Below are 19,801 nucleotides of genomic sequence, written 5' to 3' on the forward strand. Positions count from 1 at the left end.
GTGCTTTGGGGATGCAGAAGTGCTGTGTAAGAGCTTCTCAGATGGGGGATCCTGGTTAGCTGTGGCCAGAAGCGCCACCAGGGAGACTAGGAGGTGAGGGCTGGGTCTGGGCTGCAGAAGCAAGAGTGCAAAAGTGAAGGGAGGAACCAGCCAGCCCAGGCCAAGGAGGTCGAGAGCCAGAACCATGAGCCACAATGTCCTTTGGGGGAAATGGAAGTGCAGGTGGGATTTATTCTAGGCTCCAAAGCCTCGGTGGTCTTTGGGCAAAAGGAAAATCAAGATGGAAGGAAAAATGCAATACAGTGGGAATATGAGTGGATGATAGTAAACATCGCTTCAGTGAGTTCAATTTACAGAGATTAAGTCACTGGTATGTAGCCATTTAGAAATCAGGAGTGGAGCATGGCTACTTTTGTCATGTTTACAACCAATGAAAAGTGTGAGGTTCTAAGTGTGAATAAACCTAATCCACATGTATCAACATGACTAGATCCTGAGGGGATTTCACATACTGACAAAAAGTCATTGGCTTTGATAACAACAAGTGTTGGAAAGGTTGTAGGGAATGGGTGCACTCAGACACTGGTGAGAATATGTGATATTGTCATTTGTAATACGAGGTATATATTTGGTTTTTGTCCCCTTTTGCGGCACAGAGCTCATAAACCATTGGAATTTCCTAAGTGATGAGAGCATAGAAGTGTATTTTGCTGTGTTAATGAGGTGACTTTGGGACTACACCTAAGGATGGGGGCTGGTTGCCAGGAGAACCAACCCTGGGATCAGAGAGTTGGAATTTTCAGTCCCCCTGCCCACGACCGCCACTCAACCTGGGGCTGGAAGTTGAATCAACTGTCGTTGGCCAATGATTTAGTCGATCCTGACTATGTAACGAAGCTCCATAAAACCGCAAAAGGATGGGTTCAGAGAGCTTCCCCGTTGGTGACCACCTGCAGGTGCTGGGAGAGTAGCCCACCTGGAGAGAGCATGGAAGCTTCTCGCTCTTTCCCCATACCTTGCACTATGCATTTCTTCCATCTGGCTGTTCCTGAATTATATCCTTTTATAATAAACCAAGAACCTAGTAAGTAAAATGTCTCCCTGGGTTCTGTGAGCCACTCTAGAAAATTAACTGAACTCAACGAGGGGCTTGTTGGAACCTCCAATCTATAGCCAGTTGGGCAGAAGCGCAGGTGACAACCTGGACTTGGGACTGGCATCTGAAATGGGGGTGGGGACAGTCTTGCAGGACCGAGCTCCTAACCTGTGGGATCTGACGCTGTCTCCAGGTAGATCGTGTCAGAATTGAGCTGAATTGTAGGACACCCAGCCGGTGTCTGAGAATTGCTTGGTGGCGTGGAAAAGCCCCTTATATGTGGGGATTGGTCCCAGGATATTAGAATATAAAGGTGTTTAGCTCCTTTGGAGGGCAATTAGGCAGCCCTTTAAGACTTAAAGTGTACGTATCTGATGACCAGCAATTCTATGTTTACGAATCTACTCAAGGCACTTTCTTCAAACTGCTTTGATCATGACCCACAGTGTGAGATATGTTTCACATCACAACCCGGTACACACATATCTATATATAAATGAAGCAAAAATAATCACGAACCAACACTTACCTTACTACATGCAATGAACTCTAATATTTTATAGTTGAGCCTAGTCTATTTCTTTTTTTATAATTTTTGGTTGTAATCTTTTAAACTGATTTTTGACCCACTAATATACTTCAATCTATAATCTGAAATATAATAAATTACACTGTAATTGAATACAATGAAATATAATCACTATTTAGAAAACCACCATGTTCAAGTAAATGAACAAGATTGTTTCTATTAGTGGAAAACTAGAAACACCTCCATGGCCATCAATACAGAAATAGTGAAATAAAATGTAGTAAATGTACACAGTGGGATACTATTTAGCAAGTAACAGGAATAAACTCAATCCATATGTATCAACATGACGATCTCAAAAACACTTGATTAGTGAAAAATAATTGTTCAGTGGTACATATGATATAATACTATTTATGTTAAATCTCTCTCTTATATACACACACATAAAGGAATACTAGGATTTACAAATAGGCAAAAGGTTTGGAAATAAAAAGAGAGAGAGGATTGGAGGTGGTGGCTAAAGGGTATTTTAGCTTTAACTATAATGTTTCCTTTTTTAAAAGAAGAAAGCGTCTGTGCACTGCTTGTGTAACTAAAATTTAATAAAAATAAATAATGCATAAATGCACACAGGAATACATCATGTATGTATTCAAGAATGCATGTAATGTATTGAAGGAATAAATACACGAAAGAATGCAAGAATTCACATAGGAATGCTCGAACACAAGATAAAATATATGGAAGAAATCACGAATGAGTAAGTATCAATGAATACATTCAAATATTAAAAAATCAAACAAATGCTAGCATGAACAAACTCATCATAAATATAATAATGTGTGCCTGCGTGTAAGAAGAGAGAATGAATTGATGCATAAATAGATAACTTAGGGATGGATGCGTGGATGCGTGGATGGATGGATGCGTGGATATATAGAGGAATGCAGCAACGCCTAAATGCTTGTTCGAGCATTTCAATGCATGAATGTGTAAATTCATGAGTAAATGTTGGTGTGGCTAATGGCCAAAGAGCAGGGGGTGGTGCAGAGACTAAACAGGGCGTGGAAATTTCACTTGGTATGGGAGAAAACAGAGGTGAAGTAGAATAAGCTTCAAGATCTATATGCCACAAACCCAGGAGACCTGCAGGAATATTGTTTAACAAGAGCTCATTAGGCAGCTCGGTGCTTTGTGACCGCCTGGAGGAGTGCGATGGGGAGGGTGGGAGGGAGGGAGACGCAAGCGGGAAGAGATATGGGGACATATGTATATGTATAACTGATTCATTTTGTTGTGAAGCAGAAACTAACACACCATTGTAAAGCAATTATACTCCAATAAAGATGTAATTACAGATCACTAAGGATACAGTACAAAATGTACCCAATCCCACCTCTTCATACTTTGCTAAGAACAGGGTGCTTCAGTGATATATGAGCTTAATAAAATATCAAAAGAAATAATATTTCTGGAAGAACCAAATCTTCCTGGTTAGAGTTATCAGAGCTGTAAGAATTACTACTAAAATTTAATCAAATCTATATCAACTATAAAGGAAAAAAAAGAGCTGATTAGGGAAGGTGGGCTTCTGTCAGCATTCTCCCAGGGCCTAACATCACTAAAGGGAGGGTATTTTGGTGGTGGAGTAGGGGTCATGGGGCATTTGGAGGAAGGCAAGAGTACGTATTTGGGAGAGGGGCACAGAAAAGAAGAGGACAGCATCTCAAGAAACTTCACCCTTGCCTGTGCCATGGCCTGGTGGAGGCCCTGGAAGGCTGCTGAAAGGACAGTGGGCAGGTTTTTGAACTGCTGTAAGTTGGCAGGGCCAGCTTGGTGGCAATTAGGCTTCAGGCTCCAGAAGGGTCGTCTGTGTGCCATTTACGTCACCATAGCCTAGGCCTCTAAGCCACCCTCTCACTTTCAGTTGATCCTAACCTGGACACTTGTCAATAAAGACTTAAGTCACAGTCAGTCACCCACCTAAATATTTTAAAGTCACACCTTTCATATCTCATTCCTGGCAACGCCAAAGAGCCTGGAAGATGTAGTCTACCTAATAAAAAACTAGACAACTTCCCACTAAAACTAGGGTTCACGGTGAGCTAGAGTTCAAGAGGTGTTATCAAAAGTACTGCTTTATTTCCTAAGTTCAGCATTCAAACGAAATCAGAGTTAAAAGAGGCAAAATGATTTTTGAACTAGGAAGCGGATTTTCCTCAGGTGCAGAATGACCATTGACTCAGCTTATCTATACCATGGTTTCCTTTTCCTGAATGGTAAGGATGGTAAGTTAAAAATACCTCTCCCCCAATGTTTCCTTGAGCCCTTAGACATCTGTCTGTCTCTCTACCTGCCTGCCTGTCCTAACTCTGAAACAGGTGCTATCAGGCCCAGCCTGCCAGATGTAGATCAGGCAGGTTTAGTTCCTTCTGCACCCACCCCAGCATCTGCAATCCCTCTGCCTTCCAGCCTGCGGTTTACCTGTTGGGCGGAGGGACACAGGTGACACTGGCTAGTGTTACTGAAGAACACGGTGATGAGCTTCCAGTCATTCTGAAAGTCAAGTTGCTGGAAGAAAGGACAATAGCATCGAAAAGAGACTGTGGTGAAACCTGAAGCCAACAGAACTGCTTTCTTTGCATGTCTTTCCATTTCATACACCCACCCCCATAAAACCATATGTATGGATTTTTTTTTTCCCCAAAAGGAGGTGTATATGGTGGGAATTTAAAGTGGTATAAACTGCTCTATGAGGCAGTTTGGCAAAACTTATCAAAACTGTTTTTTCTTTTTTAAAGGGCTTACCATTCGATCCAAGCCTTGTTCATAAGAGTCCAAAACTGGAAACAATATAAATGTCTAAAACAGAGGACTGCTGTGTGAGTTGTGGAATGCTCATAAGACAAAACACCATGTAAACATCGTTAAAACGATGCTGGGAAACGTAATTATTGTCATGGGAAATAGGATACCGAGAAAAGCGGATTATAAGAAGTCTCTACATCTAGTAACGTCCCTGTTTTATAAAGTAGAGACAGATAAACGTGCTTGGAAAAAATGTGGAAGGGAGTGTACACCAAGTTGGGAACAGTAATTCTCTCTGGGCATCATGCTTAAGGATGATTTTAATATTCTTCTGTTGGTGTTTTCTGATCTTTCTCTAATGAACATGGGTTATGTGGAACAAAAAATAAACTTCTGGCATCACTCCTGTAATTGCCCCCGTCCTTGTATAACCTGGAATGACCTGGCTTGAACGCCTGAACTCTTTAATGAATGCGTGACTGGCCTTAAAAGTGGTTTCCCTTGGTTCCAGGGATCCAGGCTGAGACCCTGGTTAGAGCCAGCTTGGTAGCAAGGCTTGCCTTGATTTGATACTTGTTCATAAGGAGAGCACAAAAGATTAGAGGTGGCTAATTACAAGTCCATATGGGAGTTTCTGAGTAAAGAGTGTCTGAACTGCTAGAAGAGTGGAGACCAGGGCCCCAGCATGTATGTTACAGAAGCCTCCACCCAAGAACTAAAATGGGTATCGTAATTAATAACGACAGCAGTGGCCACTTCAGGGACCATGACAGCTGCAGGCTTGCACTGAGCACTGCCTCTGTGTGCCAGGCACATCCAACACCTCATTGAATCCACCCTAAGCCCTGTGCTGCAGGTCATTTTATTACTCGCATTTCTTAAGTGGGAAAACTGAGGCTAAGAGAGGTTAAGCGCCTTACCCAACGTCACACAGCTAATAGGTGGAAATTCAGGATTCCCACTCAAACTGGTCTCCCTCTGGAACCCAAGCTGTCAACCATCTTGCTGAGCAGGAAGTTATTTAGCCCACCTGCTGACTTTCGGCAGGACCACATTGGGAACATGAGAAGTGGCCCAGGATTTTACTGGCCCCCAGAGAATCACCAGGGGAAAGGCAGTCTCCGAGGGCCCAGGCCACACTGGTTGCCTAGTTCAGGGCAGGATGGCCCCAGGGCGTCAGCTGCCTGATTGCCTCTCAGCAAACACAGATGGCCCCCAACAGAGCCGGATGGATTCTTACCTGGTTCTCTTTCATGCTCCTCACCAGCTCTTTTGCCTGAATCCACAAGTCTCTGCGCAGAGGGAGGGAAGCAGAGAGAAAAATCAGTTAAATACCACTTTGTTGAGGGCCGGAAGCTTGCCCCTTGCCTCAGCCCACATGCCAGTCTCTGAGTTGGAGGCTACACTACATCACTCCTGGGCTCTGGAGGGCAGACATTGACCTGATTTTTTTAAGTTAGGCCCACCAAACAGACTCAAATCAGTGCAAGAGATAAGCTTTGGCTTTAACACAGATCTCTAGTTTTAAGCCTCTGACTCTTCCAGCCCGCCACCCCAAATCCTCCCATCTAGAAACCCAGGACTGACAGGAGTGCACAACCCTGCAAAGTGTCAGAAAAAGAGCTTACTCAGCAGCATTATGGGGTACCACTCCCTTCCCAGGGCTGCAGATGGGCCTCAGGACAGATGGATTGAAGTGTCTGATGACATCTGAAAGGACTAAAGAGAGAGCTGGTTTGAGGCCGTGGTCTCGGCATGCAGGGGTCACCTGTAAAGACTGACCCCCTTTGGGGTGAGGTACCAGGGTCATTGCCCCTGTTCCGAAGCATGGCCTGCCTTGGGCTGTGAGGTCAACCTCGTAGCAGGGCCCTAGAAGTAAAGGGAGCTGGAAAAAAAGAGCATTGGTCAGGTGCTAGGCCAGGCCAAGCGCTAAGCACTTAGGTGTGTGTGAAGGAATCCTGAAGCTGCGGGAAGCCAAGCTAGCTCCCCGAGGTCTCGGGGCTGCCTGAGGCGGCTGGGATCCGAGCCCGAGCGCTCGGATACCAAAGCTCTTCACTGTCCTGTGCTACTGACTCGTTCGGGAAAGTGTGCTGGGACAGGGACCCGGGCAGGCTGCCTTCCTGCCATCCTCCCTCCTCCTGAGAGCGACAGCAGGGCGGGAGATCTCCGGGGAACACGCAGAAAACTCGTCCCAGAGCTGACAGCCACAGGACCGCTAAAAATAGTGCTGTCAGGAGCAGCTAGGCTGCGTCTTGCTCCCCAGAGAAGAGAGGGCAGAGTGGGGAGAGTGTCACGGCAGGGAGGTTGCACTGCCCCGCCCCAGTCCCCCTTGCTTTTTGCCCCCGTCCGCGAGTGCCTGGGGCTTTGTGGGACGGGAATCCAGGAGGCGGCTTTAGAGGGGCCGCCTTTGAAGGGAGCTGACACTGTGCAGGCAGCAGATGGGGACCCTCCCACCACCTGGGCCATCAGTACCCTCTCACCTGTCAATCAGATCCTGGAGGGCTGCATACCAGGCCTCAGCCTCTCCTGCTGGATGGCGAGGGCTGAAGGCAGGACGAGTCCCTTATTTATCCCAAGCCTTGCAGGGAGCCTCGTAATTCCAGGCCCTTGGTGAAATTCACTGGCTGAACTGACAGGATACCAGCTACCTCACTGGTCCTCACGCTCTGCTAGGTGTCAGCTCAGCAGAGCGTCTGCATTGTTGCCCGAGTCTCCTCACTCTAATTATGGAGTGAAAAGCAGTGTCCCTGCTCTCGACTTGTGAGCACCAAGCATAGGTGACTCTATCCACCAGGCTAATTCAGCCGACGTTAAGGGACTCAGGGGTTCCAGGATGACTTAATCTACTTGCAAGGGACCTCTGATACTAAGTGAAAAAAACCAGGTTAGAGATAGCATATTCCTAGGCACGTTCATATATAAAAAGGTCAAAATGTTAACAATGATTATGTCTAGATAGCAAGATTACGGTTGGTTTTCATTCTTCTCATTTCATTTTCCTGAATCCAACTGAGGTATTTATTTTGTAAGTAAGGGAATTGCTACAAAATGAAATAAACTGAAAATCAGAGATGGGTCTTCTCCTTGGTGTGATGGGGGGATAGGAGGTGGAGGCAGTGAATGGTGGACAGGTTCCCAAATGAAGTGCTGTAAGTCCAGCCCTGGGGTCCCGGGGGAGAAGCAGCCTCAGGACTCTGGTCCAGCCACCCCCTGACCCCTTTCCCATGTCTCCGAAGCTTAACCCAATGTCTCCCGGAGTCTCTTTGCTCAGGGACTCTCAGATACGTTTCTCATGCCCTCCTTTCAGGGAATGTGTCTTTTCATACCCTGGCTCCCTATCTGTCCTCTCAGAATGCCTCCCCCTTTCCTCAGGCCCTGTCCTGAGGTGGCCAGTAGGGTACATCCTCTTTACTAACCGAAATGCTGCTGTGTCGGGAGGGACAGGGACAATCTGGATTCTGGCCACGAAAACCCAGAACTCACCGGTCACCACTCCCATGCACGCCTGTGGTCCCTCGCTTTCAGTCCTGCAAGTAGAAGCAAGCATGGAAGCCTCAGACTGAATTTGTCGTCTGCCAACCCTTGCCCCCAACTGCTGTGGTCTCTTTCATAACAAGCGTCGGCTTAGCATTGCTCAGGTTCTGGTTTATCCTTCCTGGAGACAGAGACACACCTCAGATGGCAATGGAGTCACCAAAAGGGGGTGAGCAGGTCTGGACCCTCCTCCCCGCCCCCGTTAGTCTGGTCCAAAGTTGGAAGAGGATGCAGACCCCGTGTTGAACGAGCCTGACCCTGGTCCAACCCTGCTAGCTTCCTCCAGGGCAGAGCAAGGAGACTGGAGGAAGGAAGCAAGAATCCCACATTCGGCCTTTCCCACTATTCCTCCCTTATTCCCCTTATTCGGGGGATTCCCGGGCACGGGGAGTGTTGGCCACAGAGGCAGGAGGCTGCATTCTGGTCCCCACTCTGCCGCCTGATCCTAAGTGAGCCTGGAGCAGGTGTCTCCTCCCTGGCCCTCGGGTTTCCCTGCCAGTGAAGCAGGGAGATGAGAGCGGATCAGCTCTGAGGCTCCTCTCAACTCTGTTGCTCTGTGGTTCCAGGACAATTACCATTCTTGCTTCTCCAGGTCATCCGTCCCTGAGTCTGGAGGCTGGAAAAGATGCAAGGTGTGAGCAGCCCAGCCAGGGATGGCTGCAGATCCTGTCCTGGGGAGACCCCAGCTGCCTGCCAGACACCCGCCCCCCACCAACAAAAGGGAACCCGTGGATCCAGAAAAAGGCCAAACCCACCCATGTTCGTTTTTCAGGGAGGGAAGAAAGAAGGTTAGGTTTTCTCCAAAGCTTGTTGGTTCAAACTCAGAGCAATAAAAGGTATAAACATCTTCTTCAGAATAGAAAACTGGGTGAGAGAGCCTAGACTTAAATGCATCACTGTAGAATATTAACATCCCACATAGAAACAAAATAGATTGTTTCATTGTGATCTTCCATAATCTAAAATGTATTTGTGTATTGTTTGTCTCCCTTGCCTAGAATGTAAGCACCACGAGGGCAGGAATTTGTGTCTGTTTTGTCCTTGATTATATTCCTTGGACCTAGAACAGTGCCTGACACATCGTAAGTACCCAATATATACTTGCTCGATACTAATTTTTGATGCTTGGGATGTGCCCAGTACGTAGGGATGCTTGGAATTGCTTGGAATTGTGCCCAGTACACAGAAAGTGCCCAGGACATATTAGCGGTTGTCAGTAGTATTATTTTCACAGGTTCTGACACCAATTTTCTCTCTCAGAACTCCTAGAAGACAGTGTCTGTGGTGCTGACAGGTGATGCTGTACCCGCACTACCTACACCCAGCCTGCTGTTGCTTCCCTTCAAAGGACCTGCCTGTCCTTAACAACCCAGCTCCAACGACAGCCATTCAGTCTGTAGAACTGGGCCACACTTCTGGGGCCATCTTGGGAGGGCAGGCTGACCCTGACCTTCCTCTAACTGGGATGGAGTCCTCTCTACTTCTCAATAAGAGGGAGCTCGAAAGGAAAATTTCCAGGGAAAGGTAACACATTAAACAGAAAATCACACACAGATGCAAGTCAGGGAGTGTAAGGATGCCAGACAGGAGAAGTCCTGAGGGAGGCTAGCCTCCAGGGCCGAGGCAAGGGGGATAGCCTGTGCCCAACCGAACGGGAGCTGATTGACAGCAGAGGTTTCCCTCAGGAAAGCTGGATGGGGGTGGTGAGGGGAAGGAAAGGAGAGAACAGGAGGAACAAGGTGGAGAGAGTGGGGGAGAGCTCAGGGGGAGGTCACAGAGGGAAGGCTGGGACAAACCCCTCAAACTCCCATGCCACCATTTTGCCCGCTGCCGCCATTTTCTCCCCACACTCTTCATTGGCTGCCTGTACTGGAGACACACAAGTAAGTGAGACACAAGCCCTGGCTTCATGGAATTTGATATAGTGGATTATAACCTCTCTGACGTGGAAAATGTCTGTGACTCTTAGCTAAGGGGGAAAAAAAGTCACAGCTAGTATACTGCAGTATAACCCTATTTAGGTCACACACACACACACACACACACACACACACACACACACACTCTCTCTCTCTCTCTCTCTCTCTCTCACCCTATATGTTGGAGAGTATGTGTGTGTGTATGTGTGTGTTGGGGCAAGAGAATAGGAGATGTGAATGAGGTCTTCCATATTTTATACTATCTACATGTGCTTTGATTTCTTTCTTATACTGAACATGTATCACGAGTGTTAGTTTGAAAATAATTTTGATGAATCTGATCTTTAACGTTCTGTGAGGAAAAGGAAGTCCACAGCAATGAGACAAACAAGTGCTAGTCATGGATACAAGTAAGCGATCGGCCTTGGCGACAGAAAGCCTCAGGAACTCGAAGCAAAAGCGTGGGCCTTACAGACTTCCGTCTTTTTCATTTCACTGTCTTCCATTATTTTTCCCCGATCTGATGTCTTTTATAAACCAGGCTAAGCTCATGACAGCTGACTCTCAGGGCAGACAGAGGAAGGTAGCCTCCTAAGAACTGTGCATTCAGGGCTCACCCTGAAGGTTGAGGTGCCCGTCAGCGTGATGATAATGATCCTGGGGCTAGGAGACCGTCATGGACTGAAACCGTCTCCCAGCACCCTGGGCCTCGGGCTCCCGGGAGGAGAAAGGGTGAGCTGGGTGACAGCAGGAGATGTGGGGATGAATAATTCATGAGCGAAAGAACTCTCTCAGAGCTGGGACCAGACAGTGGAAACTGTTGATTGGTTTAACTTTAGAAACCTGACTTGGGGTGGAGATTTCCCTGCAGTGAATTTTCCTGCCCAAGGAAGGAGAATTCGAGTCCTCCAGCTGGTGTCACACATTCCTGGCTCTGTGATGTAGCGATCAGCATGCGGGGACACACAGGCTCGGCGGAGTCAGTGTGCTCTGCGTGACATGAAACCTCTTTTCTCATTATTCCAATCCCCCCCTTCACATCCCTCCTACCGGGAAACCTCCACCTTCACCCTCATACACACACACGCACACGCACACGCACAGTCACGTGCAGTTTTAACACCACCATCACAGGTAGAACAGAACAAGGGCGGGAGCCCTGGCTGCAGATTTCACTGGGCCCTGGTCAGTTTTCTAATGTGAAGTCCCATCCTTTACACACGGCTGGCGCTGTGCGTGGGGTAGCAGGATGGGGCTTGCAGCGAGGAGGCCGGCTGGGCCCAGGGGCAGGGGCTGAGGCTGCAGGGGGTACAGAGTGCAGCAGGGACACGGAAGGACATGGGGAAGGACATGTGGTAGGTAGTGGCAGGAGGAAGGCACAGGAGGGGAGAGGCAGGGGCATCCTGGTTCTGGTGCAGGAGGTACAGCCGGGCCCCAGGGCAGAGCTGAGAACACCTGATTAGTTGTCTGTTCGGCTGGGGGCTGCTAGGACTTGGGGGGCAGCAGTGCTGAGACCAGAGCAGGTGGGACTGTGGGAAGCCAGGACTGACTGGGGAATCACACTGGAAATTCCGCTCTGCTCTCCAACCCTCTTCTCTTTCTGCTCACCTCCTCTCTCCTCTCTCTTTCCATCCTTCCCTTCTTATTGCTTTCTTTCTCTGTTACCTGACCATATAGAACAATACCACTTACAACCTATTAGCAAAGAAGGGTGTATTTTTAAACATTTACCATGCAGGTAAGGACATTTTTGTTCTTCATCTCATAAAGAGAAAGTTTAAGAGATTACTTTTAAAATTCTGTGTGACCTTTGACATAATTTATCATTAGGTTTGATTTTTTCATGAAACTCCAAAAGTTTCTTCATCCTAATGTAAAGGGAGGCGTTCATTTCATTTAAGTCAAAACAACATCAACTCAGAACCCTAGAGTTTAGGATGTTTTCCAACTCAGAGAATGCCCTTCTCTCCCCAAACGAAGCGTTCTGCCCGGTTACTAGCGGCTCATTCAGAAGGTCACCAGTCCCAAACCCTGTACCTCCCACCTCCGTCTCCTTGACAAACTCACAGTTTCCACATTGCCAATGGCTGCCACAAGTTTAATATCAGAAGGGCTCAGGGAGTGGACTGCAAAGACAAGAACGCATGTAAGAAGGTCAGATCTATGTTCCCCACGGTGCGGGCCAAGGGCGCCAAATGGGAGAAGCAGACCCATGTCCCCCACCCCAAGGACAGCTGCTGAGGCTGTGCCTGTTGGCCATGGGAGCGGGAAGCTGAAGATCAGGCAGTTGCTGGGAGCCCTGGAAACCTGCTCCAGAGAGGCTCACTCCTCTCTGGAGGCCACACTGCTAACTGCACTCAGTATCTCCAAATAGGTGTCCCATGGAAGGTCACTCACAGCCCTCATTTCCCTCTCACCTGGCCCTCTTTCTGCCTCTTACTTCCCTCTACCCCTTGGCTCTGCACTTCTGGGCTACCATTCATGAGTGAGAGAGCAGCAAATTACAATGAAAACCATCTGGGTTCAAAAGGGTTCATGTTAGCTTGAAGGACGCAAAGCCTGTGAACACACATAAACATCAGATGCAAGCTGTGTGCAAATGGTACACCAGGAAGCCTCCGTGACCTACCTGGGCCCCCAGCATCCTTAGAATTAAGTTTCTTTAGAAACCACTGATATATGCCTCGGTCATGTTATGGGGGCATTCAAGGTAAGCCTCCCAAAGAAGCCACTTCCTAAGAAGTACATCAATTTCTTTTTCTACCCACATTCCTTACATGACAGAACAGTGAGAATAGCATGCTTTACTGGAAACCCTGGTAAGTCAGTACAATGCAAACATAAACAAATCCATTAAACACAGTTTATAATGCAGCCACGTGATAGGATAAGGCTGGAGAAGAGGACCAGCTCAAGAGCAACGTTCATGGCATCCAGGTATTAGATAAATGTAGCCCATTACAGGAATAATGTCTAGAGCTGCCACTGTGGCTACATTACAGGATTGGGGAAGGCACGTGAGTGACCAAGCTCCAAGCCACAGCTCCTGTGACTCAGTTCTACCCACCTGGAGGTGAGCTCCCAGAGGGTGCCCTCACCCAGGCAAGCCACTGTGGGGTCATGCCGGTTTTATCTCTGCATGGTGTGTTGGGCTGTGTCCCTCCACAGGAATGACTGAGGGGGCCAAAAGAGGAAGGACTAAGGATGGGAAAGAGAGAGGGCTTGAACAGCCAAAAAGTGCAAGAGGAGTAGTGCTGGAGCCTCTGCTGGCCACACCAGAGAGAAGACGCGGGCCTTCCTGGCTCAGCGGCACATACCTGAGTCAGAAGGCGCATCAGATCCTGACTTCTTTGAGTTGCATGAGAATGGGAAACCCTTCAGGCTCTGCCACTGAAACCGAACAGCGGAAACATCAACTGCCTTGTATGGAAATATTACAGGTCCTGAAAACTTGGTGTAGAAATGACCGGGTACTTGTTGTACTAGGCTCAAAATCCAGAAGCAACAATTTTCCACAGTCATGTGCTTCTAACCCCTTACTCAGCTCACCTAGTAAAACGGGACACGTGCCTATTGACAGTGATTTTAGCAGATGGCAGTTAAGGATACCCCAGAACAGTGGGGTGGAGAGGGAGGGAGGATAAAGAATAAGAACAATTCTTGGAATAGCGAGAAAGTTCTGGAGATGGATAGTGGTGACAGGTGTACAACAATGCAAATATACTTAATGCCACTGAACTGTATACTCAAGAATGGTACATTTTATGTATATTTTACAATAAAAAGGAAATCATTAAGAAGAGACCCAGTATATCTAGACTGAAAAAATGTTTAAATCTATTCTACCCTATGATGTGTTTTGTATTACCTGCTTGCTTTCTTTAGATTTGATTATTTACATAAAAGTAGGTATGAGGCATTATGCTATGTGCTGCTGGTAGCTGGATAAAGTGGAAACTGGGAGGCTCTCACATTCCCACTGGAGCGGAATGTGTCCTAAGCCCAGAGGGGCTGCTGAGAGCACAGGAGGGACTGGGTGACCAGTGCTGCGGTCCTCAAGACCACTTGGCCTCCTCAGATGCCTGTGAAAATCCAGACCAGCCTCTGCTTCTGTGAACCACATGTAGGGCTCTGGGAAGGGAGATTATATGTTTTCTCCCCAGAATTGAGAGTGGAAGGGGAAATACTCCAATGGGGGAAAAACGTGCAGTAAATGAGTTGCTTGACCACATCTCTCTGTCACCAGGAGACACAAGTTAATTTCTCGTGAATTACCAATTTCGGTAAGAGATAAAGCATTTACTCTCAACTCTTATCTTGTAGATGCTCTGGGAAGATCTCACCCGGATGCCTTCAGATAACTCACAGCATCTGCTTCAAGGCTCTCAGAGATGACCAGCCCGTCTACAATCTTTCCAGACACTTCTGGGGACCATCTGCTCACCCTGCAGGGATGATGAGCCCCAAATTCCAGGGGATACAGGTATGCTCTGCCAGGCAGCCCTGCTGTCCCTGGAGAAGCCGCTCATCTAGCCCATTCCCTCAAGCCCTCAGGGAGGGAACCTGCCAACTTGCATCAAGACTTAGATTCACCCTCTAGAAGGGAACTCGCTCCCCCTCCCGTGAGGACAAAGCCCTGACCTCTGGCCATAGCTGCTCTTCCAGTGTGTTCTCTCCAGGGGAGGTACGGGCCTGGGTAGTTCCTAAAAGAAAGCAAAATCAGTTCAGGTTATTTAGCTGGAAATTAACTCCCGCCCAGATTTGCAGCTCTCGTGCCCTTCCTCCCTGCCCAAGCTATGTGCCCTGCTCAGTAACGTCCCTTGTGTTAGGAAAGTCCAGGTTCCATTCCTCCACTATCACCTCCGTTGTTTGGGACACTGTGCTTCCATTAATGCAGCCTATTAATCAGAATCCCCAGGATGAAAAGCAAAAGTGCTACCTGGGAGGGGTCAGCAATAACCCTATATCATTCATGGGCATGTTACCACAGATGCCTTTATTGGTTCCTTAGCGAAGGGCAGAACTCTCCGGGAGAGTAATGTTGGACAAATAGCTGCTGCTGTTTGGGGATCCAGGACAAATGAGGGAAGGCAGAGGACATCTGGGAACAGTCTGAAGGTGATGTGAGCTTAGCCATAACTATACACAGTAGCTGGACAGCGGCTGTCTCCAGTGGGCTTACTGACGGTGCGGCAAAGAGGAAGAAAAGGCAGGTGGAGAGCTGCTAAGGCACTGTCCTTGTCCCAGCTTACTTTGGGCCAGTCTTTTAAAACTTTTAATTCTTTTTCCTTTTTAAAAATATAATATATGTACAATGAGAGACTCATTTTATAAGCTAATGAGTTTTCCCATCAAACCTACCATCAGACTTTTAGCTACTGAAATGATAGTGTGGTGTACAAAAACAGCACTCATTTTTAAATAAAGGAACCAAGACAACCACCCACGGTGCCACTACCCCTCTAGCCCAAGAGTGGTTCCATATGCTCACACCCTCCTGTCCACCATCAGTCTCCCGATCAGTCACACTTCGTATTCAGTTGTAATCAACGTGGATGCAACGTTGTATCCTACAAGCTCCCTTTAATGTATCAGGAGCTTTTTGTTCACACTGTTACATAATCTTGATGCTTACTTCAACACCTCCAAGAAACATTTATGATACTGATATGTAATCAGAGGTCTGGCTCCCTTGCTCCACCTGGCTTCTCCCCACCCAGTTCTCTGCCCAGAGCGCACATTCCTTGGAAGGGCATATCATGCAAGAACCCCCAGACAGCATCAGACAAGGCTGAAGGGAGGCCTGGCGTGGGGGAGAGCGCTTGATTTCTTTACCCCACCCTTCTTTTGCAGCTTTACTTTCTGACCCTGAAAAGAATTTATCTGGAGTTTCATGAGGAACAAGAGTATATTTCCATTTCACGCCCACGGTGAGATCAGGTACTGATTTCCACTCCGGAGGTCGTAACAGGAATGTTGCTTGTATCCTGCCCCCAGATCTCAGTGACCCTTTTGAAATGCCCGGAAGAAATGCTTCTGTGCAGAAAGAACCGCATGATGGGAAGGTGTTGAGGTGTGAACAAACAGGGAGAGCTTGGAAGGGCTGGAGCAAAGGGTTCATAGCTGGAGGGGAGTGCAGGGCAGGGCAGATGAGGCTGCCCAGACAGACGGCAGCAGGGCTGTGGAGCTGTGAATGCCAGGCTGCTCCACAGGCAACAGGAAGCCATGACCAGTCTTTGAAGAGACGACAGGGTGTGTTTTAAGATGATCATCACTGGGGGTAGTGGGGTAGGTGAATTCGCAGGGCAGAGATTTGAGACCATTTTGGTAACACTGTTTTTAAGCCGGGATAAAAATGTACATGGGACTCAACACTTACATGCAGCTTCTGGGTGCCAGGCCCTGTTCTAAGCACTTACGTGAAACAATTCATTTATTCCTCACAACAACTCGATGAGAGAAATGCTATCATCCCCACTTTACAGTTACGAAACGGGCCCAGAAAGGGAAAGTGACATTTTAAAGGTGACACAGTGAACACCTGGCGATGGAAGGATTTGAAAATGGGCAGTCCGGCCCCATGGGCCGTGCTCAGAACCAAACTAAGTGTAAGTCACAGCCTAAGATTTAGACCAGGGCTCAGCAAACTTCTTCAATATAGTCAATATTTTAGATTTTGCAGACTATACAGTCTCTGTCACAAATACTCAGCCCTGCTGTTGTACTGTGAAAGCCACCATAGATAACATGTAGACAAATTATAGAGACATTTGAATTTCATAGAATTTTCATGTACCATTAAATACCTTTCTTTTTATTTTTCTCAACCATTTAAAAATGTAAAAACCTTTTTGGATATCAACAAACTGATTTTAAAGTTTATACGGAGAGGCAAAAGACCCAGAAGAGCTAACAGAATATCAAAGGGGAAGAACAAAGTCGGAGGACTGACACTGCCCAAATTCAAAAGTTACAATAAAGCTACAGGATGATACTGGCAGAATAGACAAACAGACCCGTGGAACAAAAGCGAGGGTCCAGACACAGACCCACACAAACAGAGTCAACTGCTCTTTGACAAGAGTGCAAAGGCAGCACAATGGAGAAAAGACAATCTTTTCAACGAATGATGCTGTAATAACTAGATGTCCACGTGAAAAAAAAAAAAATCGATGTAAAAATCATTCTTAGCTCACAGGTCATACAGAAAGCGGCAGAAGGCTGGATTTGGCCCATGGGCCGTTGTTTGTTAACCAAGGTCTGATCTAGACACTGTTTTTGTTTATAATTAATTTTTATTGGAGTACAGTTGCTTTACAATGTTGTGTTAGTTTCCACTGTACAGCAAAGTGAATCAGCTATAGGTATACATATATCCCCTCTTTTTTGGATTTCCTTCCCATTTAGGTCACCACAGAGCACTGAGTAGAGTTCCCTGAGCTACACAGTAGGTTCTCATTAGTTATCTATTTTATACGTAGCATCAATAGTGTACATTTGTCATTCCCAATCTCCCAATTCATCCCACTCCTCTGATCTAGACACTACTGAAAAGAGGTCATCAAGGTGAAATGGGAAGATAACATCTTTGGTGATCAGCAATACCCCTTAGCCCTGGGCATCCCCGATGGGAGCCTGGGATCCATCTCTAGATTACCATGCTGGTTGCTGCTGCCACAGCTCCTCATTGGGCTTTGCCAGCACCTTCACAAGTAGAGGAACTCAGGTGCTAGAGCGACTCTCCCTGGTCTTTGAGAAATGTCCCGCTCAGCACATCTCCTGGTCCTCCAAGCTTCATGCCTGAGAAATAAAAAATTGCTCCTCAAAGAAAGTCTTTGGTCTCTGTTGAAAATAGCAGTTTTCTTAAAAAAGTTTTTTTTAAAAAGATTTTTATCATCATGGATATGCTTGTACTCTATAATTTATAAAATTTAAAAATTGAATAATATAAGCAGAAGATCTAGCCCAGTGCCTGCACAAAGTGTATATTGAAATCTGTTAATTTTGATGAAAGAAGTTGTTTCATTATCAATCCAGAGATACAATCTTACAAAATCTATGGGATGCAGCAAAAGCAGTTCTTAGAGGGAAGTTCACAGTAGTACAGGCCCTCCTCAAAAAACAAGAAAAATCTCAAATAAACAACCTAAACTACCACTTAAAAGAACTACAGAAAGAAGAACGAAATAATGTCATTTGCAGCAACATGGATACAACTAGAGATTATCATACTAACTGAAGTAAGTCAGAAAGAGAAAGACAAATACCATATGATATCACTTATATGTGGAATCTAGAATATGACACAAATGAACCTATCTACGAAACAGAAACAGACTCATGGACATTAGAGAACAGACTTGTGGTTGCCAAGGGGGTGGGGTTGGGGAGGGATGGAGTGGGAGGCTGGGGTTAGCAGATGTAAGCTATTATATATGGAATGGATAAACAACAAGGGCATTTAAAAAAGAAAAAAAAAAGAAATAATCCAGAGAGACAGATGTCATTATTAGTATAATTTTATAGCAATGAAAGTTAAAATTTTTCTTTAGAGAGGTGGGGCTGGGTTGAGAGACCCTATCTGCTGACTCTAAATCTAAACGGTTTTAAAGGGGCTCAGAAGAGCTTGTTTTTGAAGAGATGGATCCCTACATCTTTCCCTGAAAACATCATGGAGTCTTCTGGGCCTGATTTTCTTCCTCTGCAGACATTAAATCATGCATTTCCCCATTTTGTGTGTGTGTGTGTGTGTGTGTGTGTGTGTGTGTGTGTGTGTGCGCGCGCGCGCATATGCGTGCCCGTCTGTTGAGAGTCATAAAGGCAGCAAGAACTTGAGGAGTAAAGAGCCAGAGAAAAGGACAGCAGAGAGAGTGAGTCCAACATTTGATGTTGTTTTTACCCTTGAAACACTTGCCAAATCATGGGCAACAGAAATCAGCAGGTAAGTCGCTAATATGCTGGGCAGAGCTTCAGACTGTCCACGGAGCTGGGGGGAAACACTGGAGCCCAGTGCCCATCAAGGAGGAGGTGCCCTGGTGAATGTCCCAGTCTTTTATTTGGGACTTCAAAGAGCTAGACCCTTGGAAGATGGATAAAGTGGAAATAGACCAGCCTCCAAAAAGACTGAAGCCCAGCTTTGAGTCAGTTCGATTCCCAGTATTAGATTAGGGTGATCTGCCCCAACCTAACTGCTTGCCCAAAGTAAAGCCTTTATGGAAGAAGACAGCACCATCTGGAACATAAAGTTATTTAATTTTTCATACACAATACCTGGCTTTCAATAAAAAAAAAAAATTGGGACTTCCCTGGTGGCGCGGTGGTTAAGAATCCGCCTGCCAATGCAGGGGACACGGGTTTGAGCCCTGGTCTGGGAAGATCCCACATGCCACGGAGCAGCTAAGCCCGTGCGTCACAACTACTGAGCCTGCGCTCTAGAGTCCATGAGCCACAACTACTGAGCCCACGTGCTGCAACTACTGAAGCCCGCGCGCCTAGAGCCCGTGCTCCTCAACAAGAGAAGCCACCGGATTGAGAAGCACGCGCACTGCCTCGAAGAGTACCTCCTGCTCGCCGCAAGTAGAGAAAGCCCACGCAAAGCGATGAAGACCCAACACAGCCAAAAAAAAATAAAAATGAAAAAAAAATTACCAGGAGATAATACCAAAGAAACAGAAACCAAGAGAGAAAAAAATCCCAACAGACAATAGACAGTGAAAAGTGGTGGAATAATGTGGAAATAAAGGGATAATATCTGCAGCTTTGTTAGCCTGATGTTTTGTTCCCAGTTGGGGTGAGGAGTAAACCAATGGGATATTCAATGGGGCGATCCAGGAATGAGAAGGAGGAAAAGGGAAGGGCAGAGATACACCTCACATATTCCCGGCTGGCTGGGAGTCTGTGTGCTGGGAAGAC

General features: G+C 46.8%; 1 protein-coding gene across 1 annotated transcript in view; it reads right to left on the reverse strand.

The window, feature by feature from the left end:
• Positions 1 to 19,801, reverse strand: part of PLB1 (phospholipase B1) — a 123,974-nt gene that overhangs the window by 87,996 nt on the left and 16,177 nt on the right. The window contains exons 2-7 of the mRNA XM_065890838.1: positions 11,957 to 12,015; positions 8,546 to 8,586; positions 7,920 to 7,963; positions 6,065 to 6,155; positions 5,677 to 5,728; positions 4,113 to 4,199 (exon numbers count right to left, since the gene is read on the reverse strand). Coding sequence (XP_065746910.1) covers positions 4,113 to 4,199; positions 5,677 to 5,728; positions 6,065 to 6,155; positions 7,920 to 7,963; positions 8,546 to 8,586; positions 11,957 to 12,015 — 374 coding nt within the window. The remainder of the gene's footprint in view (positions 1 to 4,112; positions 4,200 to 5,676; positions 5,729 to 6,064; positions 6,156 to 7,919; positions 7,964 to 8,545; positions 8,587 to 11,956; positions 12,016 to 19,801) is intronic.

Source organism: Phocoena phocoena, chromosome 14 (assembly GCF_963924675.1).
Source record: "Phocoena phocoena chromosome 14, mPhoPho1.1, whole genome shotgun sequence".
Classification (NCBI taxonomy): Eukaryota; Metazoa; Chordata; class Mammalia; order Artiodactyla; family Phocoenidae; genus Phocoena; species Phocoena phocoena.